Below are 14570 nucleotides of genomic sequence, written 5' to 3' on the forward strand. Positions count from 1 at the left end.
ATTTGTTTTTAAAAATTCAGAAATAGGATTCCAAATTTTGAAACCGAAAAAAATTATTCGACAGTAGTAAACCATTTTACTTTGCACATCTCTAAACACCGTACTAGGTAGTGATTGAGTTGGTATGCGTAGCTCTAGGACGCCGATATATATACCTATTGTATTTACCTTGTTGTATATATATAGTTTTATTTGTTTAGGTGTTGTTCTTCTTAGGTTTGGGTGAAGTAAACCATTTAAAGAAACTGTTTTAAATAGAATAAAATGTGTATTTCTAATGCGTGAGAATATTCTCTCTGACATCTCATCAAGAACAGGAAAATGGTAGCGTTGTTTGTACCAACTTCAATTTATGGCAAAGTTCCTGCACCTTTACGTGCGATATTGGTTATTGGGTATTAGGGTCATTGCTTTCAATTTTGTCGTGGGTTTGTTGGTGATCACTTTTGCATTCGATCTCATAAAAAAAATTTAAAAACACTTAAAAATAATTATTAACAAACCGTTAAATTGATTTGAAAGGTTATGTTGTAAGTCTGCATGTTTCCTTTTTACGTGTTTTTATCTTTATGAATATCTTCCTAAATTATTCAGCAAAACATTGAGTGAAGGAGTATTTGCAAACGTTGTTCAATGTTCACTTTTCGTTACTAAGCGATGTTTTTTATAACGTGATAAATGACGTCATTATGTTGGATTCCTTGCTTTCAATTGATATCGAAAATTGGGAAAAATGTTAAAACTCGTTAAAAAAATTTACTTAAAGTTATAGTTTTTTGGCTGATTATTATCAAGGAACAAACCGAGTAACGTTTTTGTATGACTGAAGTTACTTTTTAAATTATATTTTAGGAGTTGCAAGTTTGCAATGGACTCAACTCGCCTCGATATGTGCAAGTAAACCATCTGGCTAATGGGAAAACCGCTATTGCGTTGAATCATTATGCCTTTTTATAGTCTTTGGCCCAAGTCTAAGAAAAATTCCTTACAACAGAAGCAGTGGTTAAGCCTTTTAATGACTTTTGCTATAAACGTTGCGTAACTTTTTTTACCAGCGTCATGAAAGGGTGGTTGAATGCGATCATTCGATTTTACAGATTTTACTTAATTTACAACACGACCTTGTCATAGAATGTGAGCCAATTTTGGATGAACTCCAGTTTTTTTTGGTAATTATAGGTGTACAAGGAAAAAGGTTATGTGTTACCGACTGCATTATATTGACCCAATAGATATTATAATTGCTACGCAAATTTAGTGTATCACAAGTCTCTATCATCCTGCTTTCTATTAATGGATTTAAAAGTTTCTCAATCTAGTCAATTGTAATTTGCAGTGAATTGTTGGTGATGTTGTGATATCGAGTGATGCAGACATGAAACAACTTGGTCAAATTGTTGGATTTAAAGAATGCAAAAGCATATTCTTAACTTTTAATATTTCAACAACTTTGCTCTGCAAAATAATTTGCTGAGAAACTCGCTGGAAACACTAAAGACTTTAAATTCTTAGTTTATGGCCAGTTTTACACATAATTTAGTTGCACTTGTCAAGATTTTGAAGCAGTTTCTATTTAAATACTTGATTTAAGTCTATGTAAAAATTTTCAAGTCATATACCTTTATTGATCATGGTCACTGCATAACAAGAGAATTCCGGACGCCGTGGTAAGTCCAACACGTTTTACAAGGACATAAAGTTTATGTATACGTTAAACACATTCGCCTTTACCGCGCCCTTAAGTTTGTTCAACTGCGAGACTTCTATCTCATAATTTCAGACCGCAGTTTATTGCTTTTAAAACTTCTTTTATGTGAGTTTGCTCCAGTTGCTACTTGTTTGTAGTTTGTAGTACGTACAAAGTCACTTCACCAGCTCATGTTTGCTTTGCTGATCGTAAGGTTTATGGAACATCGCATCAAACACAAGTCTCTCAGTGGTTCCAACTTAAAAACCGGTCAGGTTTTGGAAATAACAAAGTGTATACTAACAGATAAGCTAAGATGAGTTGGAATCGGAATATTATCTTTCAAAATAATTTAGAATATTTTCTACTGTTTGCAGCACTATCTATACAAGGTAGGTTTATGAGTTTATATACGTGATACCAAGTAGTAATAATGATATTATCAACAAGGAATTATTATAGCTGGACATTTTGCTGAAATGGTTATACAGTACCCGCTTGTCACTTAGCTCGTGATGGGTTCTGAGTGATGTTTGCTCATTGTCACAAACGTTTTGAATTACTTAATCTTTTTTTTGGTTTAAGTTTTCATGATTTAATATTAGCTTGTCGATTTTAGAGGTATAGTCAATTCAAGGTATACAGAAAAATTGTAAGTTAAAATTTTACAACTACTTATATTAATATATTACTGAAATAAAACTTTTTCTTTTAGGAACACAATCAATTACAACAATCACTACGAATCCTTCTAGCTCGACATGTTTAACAACCGGTTTAACCAGTCTGCTTGTTGAAGCAAAATTTAGCAAACAAAATGCTAGTTCTTGTGTATGGTCTTACTACGGTCCATTGGAAGGTTCCACATTTTACAATGGAAGTTGTGGAAGTAGTATTACCATTGGAAGTGATACAGTCGTTTGTGCCGAAGAAACCATAGATGGCACCGAACACATTTCAACCAATCTCACCGTTAGTGGACCTTTGAGCTCAAGAAATCTTTTCTTTGAAGTTTCTTGCGTTGATACAGAATTTCTTCCCATTGACACACCTTCAATTTCACGAAGCGTTAAACGTATGTTAATTCTGTCTCTGATTTTACCTTGAAGTTCTTCAGAATTTGAAGAACCCATTAATATAAAACTACTTACTTTGAAACAATATGGCATGTTAGTTTAAACAATTTTTGCAATACTAATTAATTTTTACAGATCTACTATTTTGAAACTAGAGCTCCTTTATCAGTCAATCAATCAACTACGGTCTATCGTGCCAACATGCTTACTTAATTTGGCGTTGGTTAAAACATCTACCTGAAAATATATTCATATTTTAGTAACAAAGTGTTTAGAATAACGACTCATACGCATAGAAAAAATTGCGGGAACGAGACGAATAGATTTTCACTGTCTAGGTTCTGGTAATTGTTTTACGTCGGCTATTCACATTTTTTACAATTGCCACTCCACAAATAGATTTCCATATGATCTAAGATTCTAAGTAAAGGTAAATAAATTTATTGAAACATTTGAAATTAGTCGACAATTACAGCATGTAGCTTGAATTCCACCCTCTTCCCGGAAGCAATTGCATCTTGTACCCTACCATGTGAATACAATGCCATTGCCAATTTATCGTGTTCAAACGGTTATACACGATCTAATGTTACTACAACTTGTGGTGCTGATTGTACTTTTGTTGATGAAGCAGTTTGTAAAAAGGGTGAGTGCAGTTAATATCATATAGTAAGTATCGTATTTAAGGCAACAATTTTTGAATTTCTAGAAACGTATGTCTTGAGCATAACGGAATCCATTCATTTTCTTTTATAATTACCATTGTAAAGTGTTAGGTGACGATAAATTTTAGGTGACGATAAATTTTAGGTGACGATAAGTTTTAGGTGACGTAGAGTTTTAGGTGACGATTATTGTTTGAGGTGACGATTATTGTTTGAGGTGACGATTATTGTTTTAGGTGACGATTATTGTATTGTTTCAAGTATAAACGCATGATAAGCGCCTCACGCAAGACAAGTTCTATAGCTTTAGCTTGGCTCAGAAGCTTTTGCGATTTTAGATTTACTAATTTAAACCAAACAAAAGACACCAATGTTTTCATACGTCGCTCTGGAGGAATTTTTTGAAGGCCAATATAAAATATTCTCATTTGACGAGAATTACCTGCAGTGAATCGTCATTGGCAGTATAACGAACCATGGAGTCTCAAAACAATTAGACTAACAACTGCTAGTTTTCTAATCAACAGTAAATGGCAATCGAGCTGGAAGTTCGATTCATCTATTCACCTACTTATTGAGTCACCTGTCGTTGGAAGTTTCAGTTGTAATATCTCGTACGAATGCCTACTGTATAATAAATTGAGTGGGTTACCTGCTGTAATCCATGGCAAACATAGGCGTTATAATGTAGTCATAAAATCTAGACATACAGCGTTATAATAACGTTAGCGTTATAATATTGAGATTAAGCTTAACTTTCTTGCGTTACGTTTAAGTTTTTGTTTCAAGAATTTGAAATGATGTTGCAACTCTACTTTGAAATGAACTTTTAATAAAAAAATTTTTATTTTTATTTATTTTCTATGCTTATTTATCCATGTTCTTCAGTTGAATTCACCACTTCTTCCACATTTGAAGGATCCGCAACAGCAAGTAAGTTTAGCACTTCTATGTACGGCAGTTCTGCTGACAGCTTGTTTCAAGATTTTTCATTGACATGTAACTGCTACTTGAAGTAAAACTAATTGGCGTTTTCGTATCTCTCAGACTCACATGTTTTCAATGGAATGTCTTTTACAGGTTTCACTTCCAAAGCTTCATCTTCTACACCAACATCAACAAATGCAACCGGTATGCTAAGATTGTTATTTACTTACGTGCACACAAAATGGTAAGAAAGCTTTAATGCTATCGCTACAGTATTTTGAATTTACACTGACAGGTACAACAACGATTGCCCATACATCAAACAACTCTGTCGTCACAAATAGTGAGTTTTGTGATTTGTTGTTATAAACGGAGTAGGTTGCTTGCTGCCGTCATAAGCAAATAGGGGCGTTATAAAAACTAGGCATCAACAACTACAATTGCATTTGGCAATGATGTTTACGCAAACAGTTATTTCCTTTATAGTTATCTTGTATCCTACTTGGTTCATACATTTTTTATCTTTTCATCTATATCTACATACTCATGTGTTTATTTAATTTATTTTTTATAGCTGAATACACCACTTTTACAACAACTAAAGAAACAACAGGAGGTAAGCTTCAACACTTCTACGCATGATAATTCTGCTCACAGTGGTTTTGTTAATACTTCATTGGTATAACTGCTACGTTTGAAGAAAAACCAGTTAAAGTTTTCCTATCTCTCAGATTCATCTGCTTTAAATGGAATGTCCTTTACAGGTTTCACTTCCCAGACATCATCCTTTTCACCGACATCAACAAATGCAATGGGTTTGCTGACATTTCTGTTTACCTTTACCGTCTATACGTCATGTATTATCTCACTTATGTGTACACTAAATCCTAAAAAAGTTTGCTGCATTATTTTAAATTTACACTTAAAAGTACAACTATAGTTGTTCACATGTCAAACAACTCCGTCTTTACGTGAGCTTGTTGATATTTCTGGGGTTTACATTCACCATAAGTGGAACATTTCATTGGTCGGGCAATATTGCCGTCGTGTCTGTTTCATTTTTGAAGTACCTTGCACAGAAAAAATCTGTGATGCTGCATTAATGGCGATTAGCATTGCAGAGATCTTTACCAGCAATTCACGGTCCCCATTTAGGAATGTGCTTTGTTTGTGATTTCTAAATGTATAACAATAAATGCGGTTGATTATGCAAATCCTGTGCCTGTTGTAAAGTAGACGTTTATATGCCGCTTTCACTTGTCTTATGATTTTAGCCATAATGCAAATTGATAAAATTTTCAGATTTTCTCTTTTATGTTATAGTTTTCTGTTCAGATGACAAAATCCTTTACCCACATGTTTCAAATTTTGCTGTTACGTTTCCTTTGACACAAGCAGGATATTCAAATGCAAGTCTGGAAAAATGTTCAGCTCACACCGCCAATAGTAAATAACAACGATTGTAATCATATGAATGCGTTTAAAGAAAATTCATTCTAAATAATCATCTTTTTGTAATTGATTGGTATTTTTTTGTTAGTTTACCCTAAAATTAATTTTGACGTTACCTTCTTAACTTAACCAGGCGGGGTGCCGTATGGCAGCAGAACCTGTTCTCTAAATGGTACTTGGCTTTCACCGAAATGGTTGTCTTCTTGTGACACGAATGCCCAGGTATGTTAGTTATTAGATTTGTGCACCTAAAATAACTTTCATCAACGTACTAATAGCCGTAAGATCAAATTACTTGCTAGAGTTACGTCAACGTGACGTTTAATTCAACTGAGGAGCGCCAAGAAGCAGCTGACAACCTGGAAATAATTACGTCAGAGCCAGAGACATTAACCTCAGATAACGTCACAACATCGGTGCAAGCTTTGGAAAACGTAGTTGACACGAAAACACTGAATCAACAAGTAAAACAAAAATAGCTTGTAAATTTTAGCAACCAGTTTTTGCATAATCTAAATTTTGACTTACTTCAATTGTCCTAGACTTCGTCTTCAATTGTAGCCACAGTTGGAAATTTGCTCGGGGCGCCTGAGGAGGAATTTCAACTAAGTGGCCAAGCAGATAGGTAAAATCCCATCATACTAAAATCACCTTCGGAAAAATTTTATTCTGTTTTTCAAACAGTTTAATCCAAATCTTGAATACTGTTGGTGAAAAAGTTGAACTCGATAGTAATGAGGTGTATGAAGAAGTTAGCATGTCAGTGGCTATAGCAGTATTGCAACCAAACCAGACAGGTGGATAACTTAGTTAGTGTACAATTTGCTCCCAATATAGACGTACTACTGTATAGATATTATTAAGTAACGTAAATATCCACGTGGTACCAGCTTTGTACTTTAAGTTTTATTGAGATTACTAGGACTTTTAATCTCTAAAGGCTTTTAATTTAGGTCCAGGCTACTTGTTGCACTTATTTCCACTGAATTTAAACTACAGCAAATTCAGATTTATTCAACAAAGAAACGTATGGATTATTCAATTATATTAATGAAAAGTATTTCAACTACTCAAAACATATGCTTCAGTGGCAAAAAGTGGGATTGGTTACCAGTACAATTCGTTGGCGACACCTAGCGAACTTGGATTTCGGTCGGATCAGTTGAGCACATTTCAAACGAAACCGAATGGTGAAGCTTCGTCCTATATAGTGTTACCCTTCCAAGCATTTAGTCAGAGTCCAGGTACAAGATATACATCTTAAACAACTTATTTGCCCTTAACTTTTATACTCTTTAATTTATTGTGCATTACCTTAAAGCAGTTATTGAATAAAGTACTTCAATCTAAGTCTATGCAAACGTACGTTTCAAAGACAACCGTGTGAGCTTTGCTGCTTATCCTGATGACAAAATCTTTCGAGCCACAACGACCACAGGAGCTAATTCTGGAAATGATTTCATCGGTTCAGAGGTCATTCTTTCAGCGAGAATAGTCAATGTCACAGAGATACGAAATCTTGAAGACCCAGTCGTCGTAAGATTGGGATTAAGCCGGGTAATCAGAAGTTGCAAACTTTTTCTTACTGCACACAGCACAGTTTTCAAAATAAAGTTTTGCAAATGAACTTCACTTCGATAATAGAGTTGGTTAGATCTCGAAAACTTTAAAGCAACTTGCGTGTTTTGGGATGAGAGTGAAAACGGATTTTGGTCAAGTGAAGGATTGATTCAGCAAAATGTAACCTACGAGACTGCAGAATGTCATTTCAATCATCTGACAAACTTTGCCACTTTGTTTGTAAGTTTTGGTGTGTGAAAACCGACATTAAATTCCAAGGTGTGACTTTTATTCTGTCATTTTTAACATTCTTTGTTTTAAGTCCACCACCTCTGTAGACATCCGGGCTCTTGACGTCATTAGCATAGTTGGATCATCGTTTTCAATTTTTTTCCTGGGTTTATTGGTGATCACATTTATAATCAAACGGTACACGTCTATTAACGATAACGACATTTAAAATACAAATAAACTAACATTATGTTTAAATATGTCACCATGCTGGTTCGAGTTCATCATGCTATAGACTTTGGTAAGTTTTTGATCTATCTATCTTTTTTAATTGTCAAAAATATTTCCAATATTGTTCAGAGAAGCGAGGCGAGGCAAAATAAAGTTGTGCTCCGCAGTGCTTTTAATCAACCTTGCTAGTGCCCTGCTGCTCCTCAACATCAGCTTGATCATCAGCGAGATACCATCTGTGAAGGGGTCGGGATGTGAAGTTATCGCAGGATTTATCCATTTTTCACTCCTCGCTTCTTTAGCCTGGATGATGGTGGAAGGGTTGTACGTTTACGTGGTCGCATTTTTAGTAGGTTTTTATGACAAATCTTGATTTAGTTCTGTTACAGTTAGTTGGTAAATGACAGAACCGTTATGAATCCTGTACTTTATTCAACATTATACATTATGAAACGTAATTAGACTATGCTTGCCATGTATTAAGGAATGGAAGTTTTTGCTGTTATTTTATTTTTCGTTAAGACTGTCAACGTTCGACGTGTTTTAGCCGCTTCGCTTCTATGGGGTTGGATGATGCCAGCACTGTTTGTCGGCGTAGTCGCTGGTGTTGACAGAAACAGTTATTCAAGAGACGATGCCGAGTGAGCAGATCATTGTCTTCAGATGAAAATAAAACAAATTTTGTTATTAACGGTTTTAACAATTCCGGTCATTTCTGAATTAGCAATTTCTTTCTTGACGATTGCCTCACACACTTATGCTTGCAACAAAGCCTAATGTGTACAGATAGGCTTATGCATTTTTATACTGCAGATGCTGGTTACGCAAGGATTTGGTAATATACGTTGTGATCATCCCTGCTGCTGTAATATTATTTATCAATTTTGCATTGTATGTCGCCATAATGCTAATGTTTGTTCGCCGCTCAAACACAGAAAGCAAAGTAAGCATAAGCTGTTTTCTTTATCAACTTGCATTTACTTTTGACGACGTTCAATTTATAGACATTACAAAAGCTGCATTTTGTACAACGCTTTGGTGCTAAAACTTTTTTGTGCTTTAGGAATGGATAAAAGATTTCCACAAAAACCTTGGTGTTTCTGTTACCCTTTTTGTATCACTTGGTGGGACGTGGTTGTTTGGATTTGCTATACCAGCCAGCGAAAGTTACAATAAAGATGCTTCCATTGCCTTTGCCTATATTTTCACCATCTTTAATGCATTGCAAGGTTTTCTACATGTTGTTTGATTTTCTTCATACTGCAAATTTAGCAACCATTTTTGACAAGATTTTGATGTCTTTGGGTTTAAGTATCCGAAACTATGTTTTGTTTTACAGGATGTTTCTTGTTCATACTTTACGTGGTTAGACAATTTTTTACAAAAAGCATCGTCACACGTGTCCTGGGTAAAACCTTTTATCCAATGTCGAAACATCTGAGGTAGATATTTGTCTTGAAACGATTAAATAATCGTTAAGATAACTTTGTTGTAAGGGTCTGTAACATTTTATCCGGATGCTAATATGGAGTTTTGCTATTACAAAAATAATTAACATTAAGTCTTGATAAACACACAATTATAGCTTTGGTTTTTTAACTGACCTTGAGCAAAATAAATGCAAAAAAAAGAAACTATAAAGATAATAATTTAGTGGTTTGCTTTTAATCGATTTAAATACGTTGTTCGTAGTTCATCCGCAAGTGTTTCATCTCTCAACAAGAAGGGCAATCCTTTAACGAGTATAACGTCCGTGGCAAGCTCAATCTCTGGAACCTAATTAATGGAAAAAGCTCAAGGCACAAAAGACATTTAGTTGCAAGATTTCAATATTTTACATTGCATTCTACTATCGTGATTTGTTTGTGGTATACGGAAGAGTTTATTTAAATATTTCAGTTTTTTCAATTTTATCTTCGAGTTTTCTCTGGAAAGGGTAGCTTAGATACAATTTTCGACTTTGTGATGTTTGTTTGAATGCGCCAGATGAAAACGTTTTGTTGTTCCGACATAGAGTCGTTTTTACAGAATTGTTTTTTCGGTTACCGCAGTACCAGTTTTTTCGTACGTTATTATCAGTATAATATCAAAGCAGAATAAAGGAAAACGGCTCATTACAAAACAAGTTATATACAATAGGTACATCACTTGCAAATTTCCTGTGTTTGTATTCCAGTTGACTTGGTTGCAGCTATAAATTTACACTGGATGACAATATGAGCGCAAGTTGTGTGAATTTGAAAGTGTTGAAACAAAAACATGTTTTATCATTCCTTTTTTTTCATTGTAGGTTGGCTTAAAGCCTTTGGTTATTGATTGCACCACAGCAATTACGTTGCATAGCACCTTTGTTATAGAAATTTGTAATTGTGTTTCCCAATATCAAGTAGCCAACTCATAGCTTAACTTTTGCCGAGTAATTTGCAAATAAAATGTACGTGGTAGGTTGTTTGGAACGATGGTGACTTGAAAAGGTAATAAATAACACAGGCGTATCACCCAAGGCACTTCGGCACCAACTCGCTGCGCTGAGAAATTATCAAGAGTCTGCAGACGGGTTGCTTTATAAGAACAACGGGAACAACATTGCCGTCCTTAACTGCATTTAATGTAAAATTAGGAAATTGGTTTGCAGACTTGGATGAATTGTGATTTAACGATAACTTGGATATTCATGATCACAAATTTTATTTTATCTTTTGCTTCATCTTTTCGCCATTGAATGTGGGGAGCGAAAAGATTGGTGCTAATCCTGTTATAGCGAGACATAGCAAGAAAGACGCTGACGTGAACGAGCGGGAAAAAAGCGGCAAAACCGTAGAAGCTTAAAATATGCAAAGCTTTAACCATACAGTGGTGCCATGACGTTGGAAGGTTAGCTCGAATAACAAAACCAAAATAAGGTCAAACGGTTGAAAGTGCAGATAGTTAGTAAACACGTACAGTTAGTTGATGGCAAGCATAGGTCAACCATAAGCTTTAAAGGGATTCAACATTGTGCAACAAAGCTTGCATTTAACGGGTATGCTTTTGATATAAACAATCGAACCATCACATTATCAGCAGGGTTATATTTTGCAAAACTGTACTTTTTAGCGGCTTTGACGCTTAAAATCACATTTATTAGAAAATTTACATTAATGGATGATTATTTCAGATACAAACGTGTGAGTTATTTAGGAAACAATGGGGCAAGCAGCGTTTAATAAGCTTATCTTTATTATCTTCCTGTGCTTAGTTGTGGTCAAGGCTAAATGTGTGTTCAATAAATAACTTAAATATTCGTTTTTAATTGCTAAACCCGGCTAAAATCAAGGTTCTGATCACTATACAAGAGTTTTGAAAATTTTAGAAGTATTTGATAATAAATGGTTTTTATTTAGAGCAGTGTGGTTTCGACGCTGTTGCAGCAGAAAAATATCAGGAATTGGTGATACCGGGTTGGTCATCTAGTAACTACAGAAACAACCTTTTCTGCGTTTGGAGGATAACATCACCCAATGAAAATTAAATCCAGCTGAACTTTTTGTTTTTTAATACAGCAATAAACGACTACTCTGAGATACCGTTTGTGGTCTTGAACCACTATAAAAAGCGTTTTACCATGAGTTGGGTCAATTCAGGTTCGAAATTGCAACCACAATATTCTTGGTGAGCTTAAAAGCAACGACTTGCCAAATTCAATCATTTTCAATTACTCAGCTTTGGTTGTGGTTTTCCAGTTTGCCAACTCAAAAACTAAAGCTGGGTTCCGAATTCATTTTTAGGTATAAACCATTAGGAATAAGCTTATATTTTTTGTTTGATTATATTAGTAAGTGTTACTTTCGCTTTAATGTATTTGTAAAATACATTATCTTAACGAGATTAAAGTTGAATTATTGTTTTACAAAAACAAAATTGCCTGCGGTATTAGTTAAAGGTAAGATTTACGGTACTTTTAACAAAAAACTGTGAATACTTACCATCTTATATGACTCATTTTGGTTCTCTCTTTTCCTCTTTCCGTCTTCCTCTCTACATTTCTTTCTCTCTATAATTCTCTCCATTTTCTGCTCACTGTAGCTACACTATACAGTAAGTAAAAACTGACTTTTCTTACGCTTTTTTCACCAGTACCGGATTTCATTCACTTTGTTATTCCTCTGTACTGCAGAATGCTTTCCACCACAACCGCCTTGGATGGTTGAATACCTCGTGGAAGGCTTCTACATCTATATCGATGCAGACGTTGAAGCCACGCTCACCACTTTTCCCAAAGGCACTAATTTACGGTGCGGGTGTGAACTAGACACGCGATTGTCGGGGTCGGGGTGGGGAAGTGAAGTTGTCAAGTTTATCCACGGGATGTGGTTTCCCAATCCTCTGTATTGTTTTGAAAGTTGGTATTGTGGTAATACTCATAATATCGTACCTACATGCGGTACCGAACAAAGTGTATTTCTTTAGATACCCTTTAATCTAATACACTATATGACTATAGATTGTAATACGCCGCCAACCATAGTAGCAAATGCTACTGTACAGTACTCGTCACTGGTGAAGTTTTCCAAAGCCAGCTGCTATTGCGATACTGGTTTGATAACGTATGACGTGACCGAGTCGAAATGCGTGAGAGAAAACTGGTCTTTGGAAGAACTTCCTTCATGCGTTCATCTTCCTTCATCCAACGTTACTTATAGCATCGTTAATTTATAATGCTCTTATCGTTGTTGAGATAATCTTTTGACAAAGGTTGTTGGAATCTATATTCGACCACGGTAAAATCCTTGGTGCAAAATTGCCAAATTCGGCATATACCTAGTTCGAAGAAATTAGATATTCTTGTTTTGATCGTTACTATTTAAACTTTACACGTGGAAACACAAACATTTGTCAGTTTGAAAACAAGTTGAGTTTTGATAATATAGGGATGGTACCTAATCTGTAATATTGCACTCCAAACGAGCAAAAAATATAACTTAACATGTTATTTTCGAAACAAGCTAAATACGCTTTTTTAAGAATGTACGCCACCACCTGTCGTTGGTAATGCCAGCCTGATTATGATTGTGAGCCAATTTGTTTGTAGTCGAAGTTTAATATAATTTGCTCCATATAAAACCTGAACAGTCACAGAAAAACTTGCAATAAATTGAACGGGTTTGTCAATACTGGTGGTGCTGATTTACAACTTCAACTGGTCATTGAAGTTGACACCTGCCGAGCTCAATGACGTCAAACATGAACTTCGAGATACGTCTCAAGCAATTTTGGATGGAATATTTTTATCTTCACTTTCACATCATCACTTTGCCATCTCATTTTTATTGCACTGGAGAGAATTTATGACGTCACACGGCCAACTAAATACAGGTTGCAGAACAAACGATCAATATACGTCGGTCTTGCAATGGTCTGGTTATCTGTCTTCGGTTAGTAGTCTAACTGTCAACACTGACCCAGGGAAGTGCGGGAGTGCTAGAATAACACACTAATCTTTCTCTTCTTTATACTTCACACTACTGCCTTTCCCAGTATATGTTTCTCCAGGACTTTCATGCTTCTGTAAATTTGTTTTTTTCCCCTATGTTTCTTTGATTAAACTTTTTGCCAGACAAATTTTCCGATGTTAACTTTTGGACAGGTCATCAAGCAATATCTTGACCAGTGGTCGTTGCAGCTTTTCTTTTCAGAATCAGAAGACATTCTTTTGAAAATGCTAAAGATTGTGATGAAAATCATTTTGCGCTTTTTAGCTTGGTTTCGGCGGATCTTTGTGTACACGTACATGATATCTACTTTTCAATATTATCCGGCGCGCAGAAATACTTCGACTGACGGAAATTTTACGGCCGCTATTATCGTTGATGCAGTATGTTACGTCTTGCCGTTCTTATTGTTGGTAAGTATTTTATTAATGTGCAGCAAACAGAAATACACTCATTTTATAAGAAATTTGAATAGAAGCTTCTACGGTAATTTAACTCTTTTAATTTCTTCAATTTTCAAAACAATCTTCTAGAATAGCTTTCTTAACTTATTAAAACAGAAATTTTCCTTCCAACGAAAAGCTCGCTGAGCAAAAACAGACCTGACCGTTTTCATTCAAGTATTAAAATTGTAAAAAGTATTGAGCGTTTATTATTTTTAAAGTTGTTCTTGCCTTGACTAGATTCTGATTCTATACATGTAAATACTTAAGAAATGTTATTTAATAACCACTATTCGGTGCCTTTCGTTGTTATTTTGTCCAATATTTTACACAGACAAAACTAAAATAAGTTATTTAGAAATGTTAGGGATAACATTATCTTTCTGACTGCTTCATTTTTTATTGTTCGAAGTAACGAAAAGATACAATTCTAAAATATTTTACAGACTGCCTCCAGCATAATCGCAGTTGTTTACATCTATAGCACCGGAAGAATGAAAGCAAAAAAGACTGATGAAGAAAGTAAAATGATTTCGGACGCAAAACAAAAGAAGATCTTTATTTTGAAAACCATTCTTTTTACGCAGTTGCGATTTACAATGACTCTAAGTATCTGCGTAAACCTGTATATTATTTTAATCGACCTAAACACATGACAAAAACGCCATGGCAGCATTTCACCATGGCGGTGGTCAACTTATCGCTATTTTTCGAGTTCCGCTTGTGGTCGTCGTTGTAATGTACTACGCTGGTAATCTCTATTACAGCAACTTATCCTCGCTATATTTGGTTTGCTTCTATCTTAGCATGGCAAATAGGTAAACATT

General features: G+C 35.0%; 1 protein-coding gene across 2 annotated transcripts; it reads left to right on the forward strand.

Annotated features, from left to right (window-relative positions):
• The first annotated feature begins 1236 nt into the window (after positions 1 to 1236).
• On the forward strand, positions 1237 to 10278 carry LOC143456125 (adhesion G-protein coupled receptor G7-like). Of its 2 annotated transcripts, XM_076955143.1 has the most exons (24): positions 1237 to 1667; positions 1902 to 2079; positions 2403 to 2762; positions 3239 to 3409; positions 4317 to 4361; positions 4509 to 4559; positions 4651 to 4698; positions 4930 to 4971; positions 5120 to 5170; positions 5679 to 5801; positions 5941 to 6029; positions 6110 to 6271; positions 6350 to 6432; positions 6492 to 6604; positions 6896 to 7051; positions 7183 to 7364; positions 7452 to 7607; positions 7690 to 7796; positions 7959 to 8178; positions 8352 to 8470; positions 8643 to 8772; positions 8893 to 9058; positions 9169 to 9271; positions 9522 to 10278. In XM_076955143.1, the coding sequence occupies exons 2-24, from the start codon at positions 2004 to 2006 to the stop codon at positions 9607 to 9609; spliced, it is 2841 nt and encodes a 946-aa protein (XP_076811258.1). In that variant the 5' UTR covers positions 1237 to 1667; positions 1902 to 2003; the 3' UTR covers positions 9610 to 10278. The 2 variants fall into 2 exon arrangements, with proteins under 2 accessions (XP_076811258.1, XP_076811260.1); XM_076955145.1 differs by lacking the exon at positions 5679 to 5801 and having other exon boundaries at positions 1237 to 2079.
• Positions 10279 to 14570: the final 4292 nt, after the last annotated feature.

This window comes from Clavelina lepadiformis, chromosome 1 (assembly GCF_947623445.1).
Source record: "Clavelina lepadiformis chromosome 1, kaClaLepa1.1, whole genome shotgun sequence".
NCBI classification, from domain to species: Eukaryota; Metazoa; Chordata; class Ascidiacea; order Aplousobranchia; family Clavelinidae; genus Clavelina; species Clavelina lepadiformis.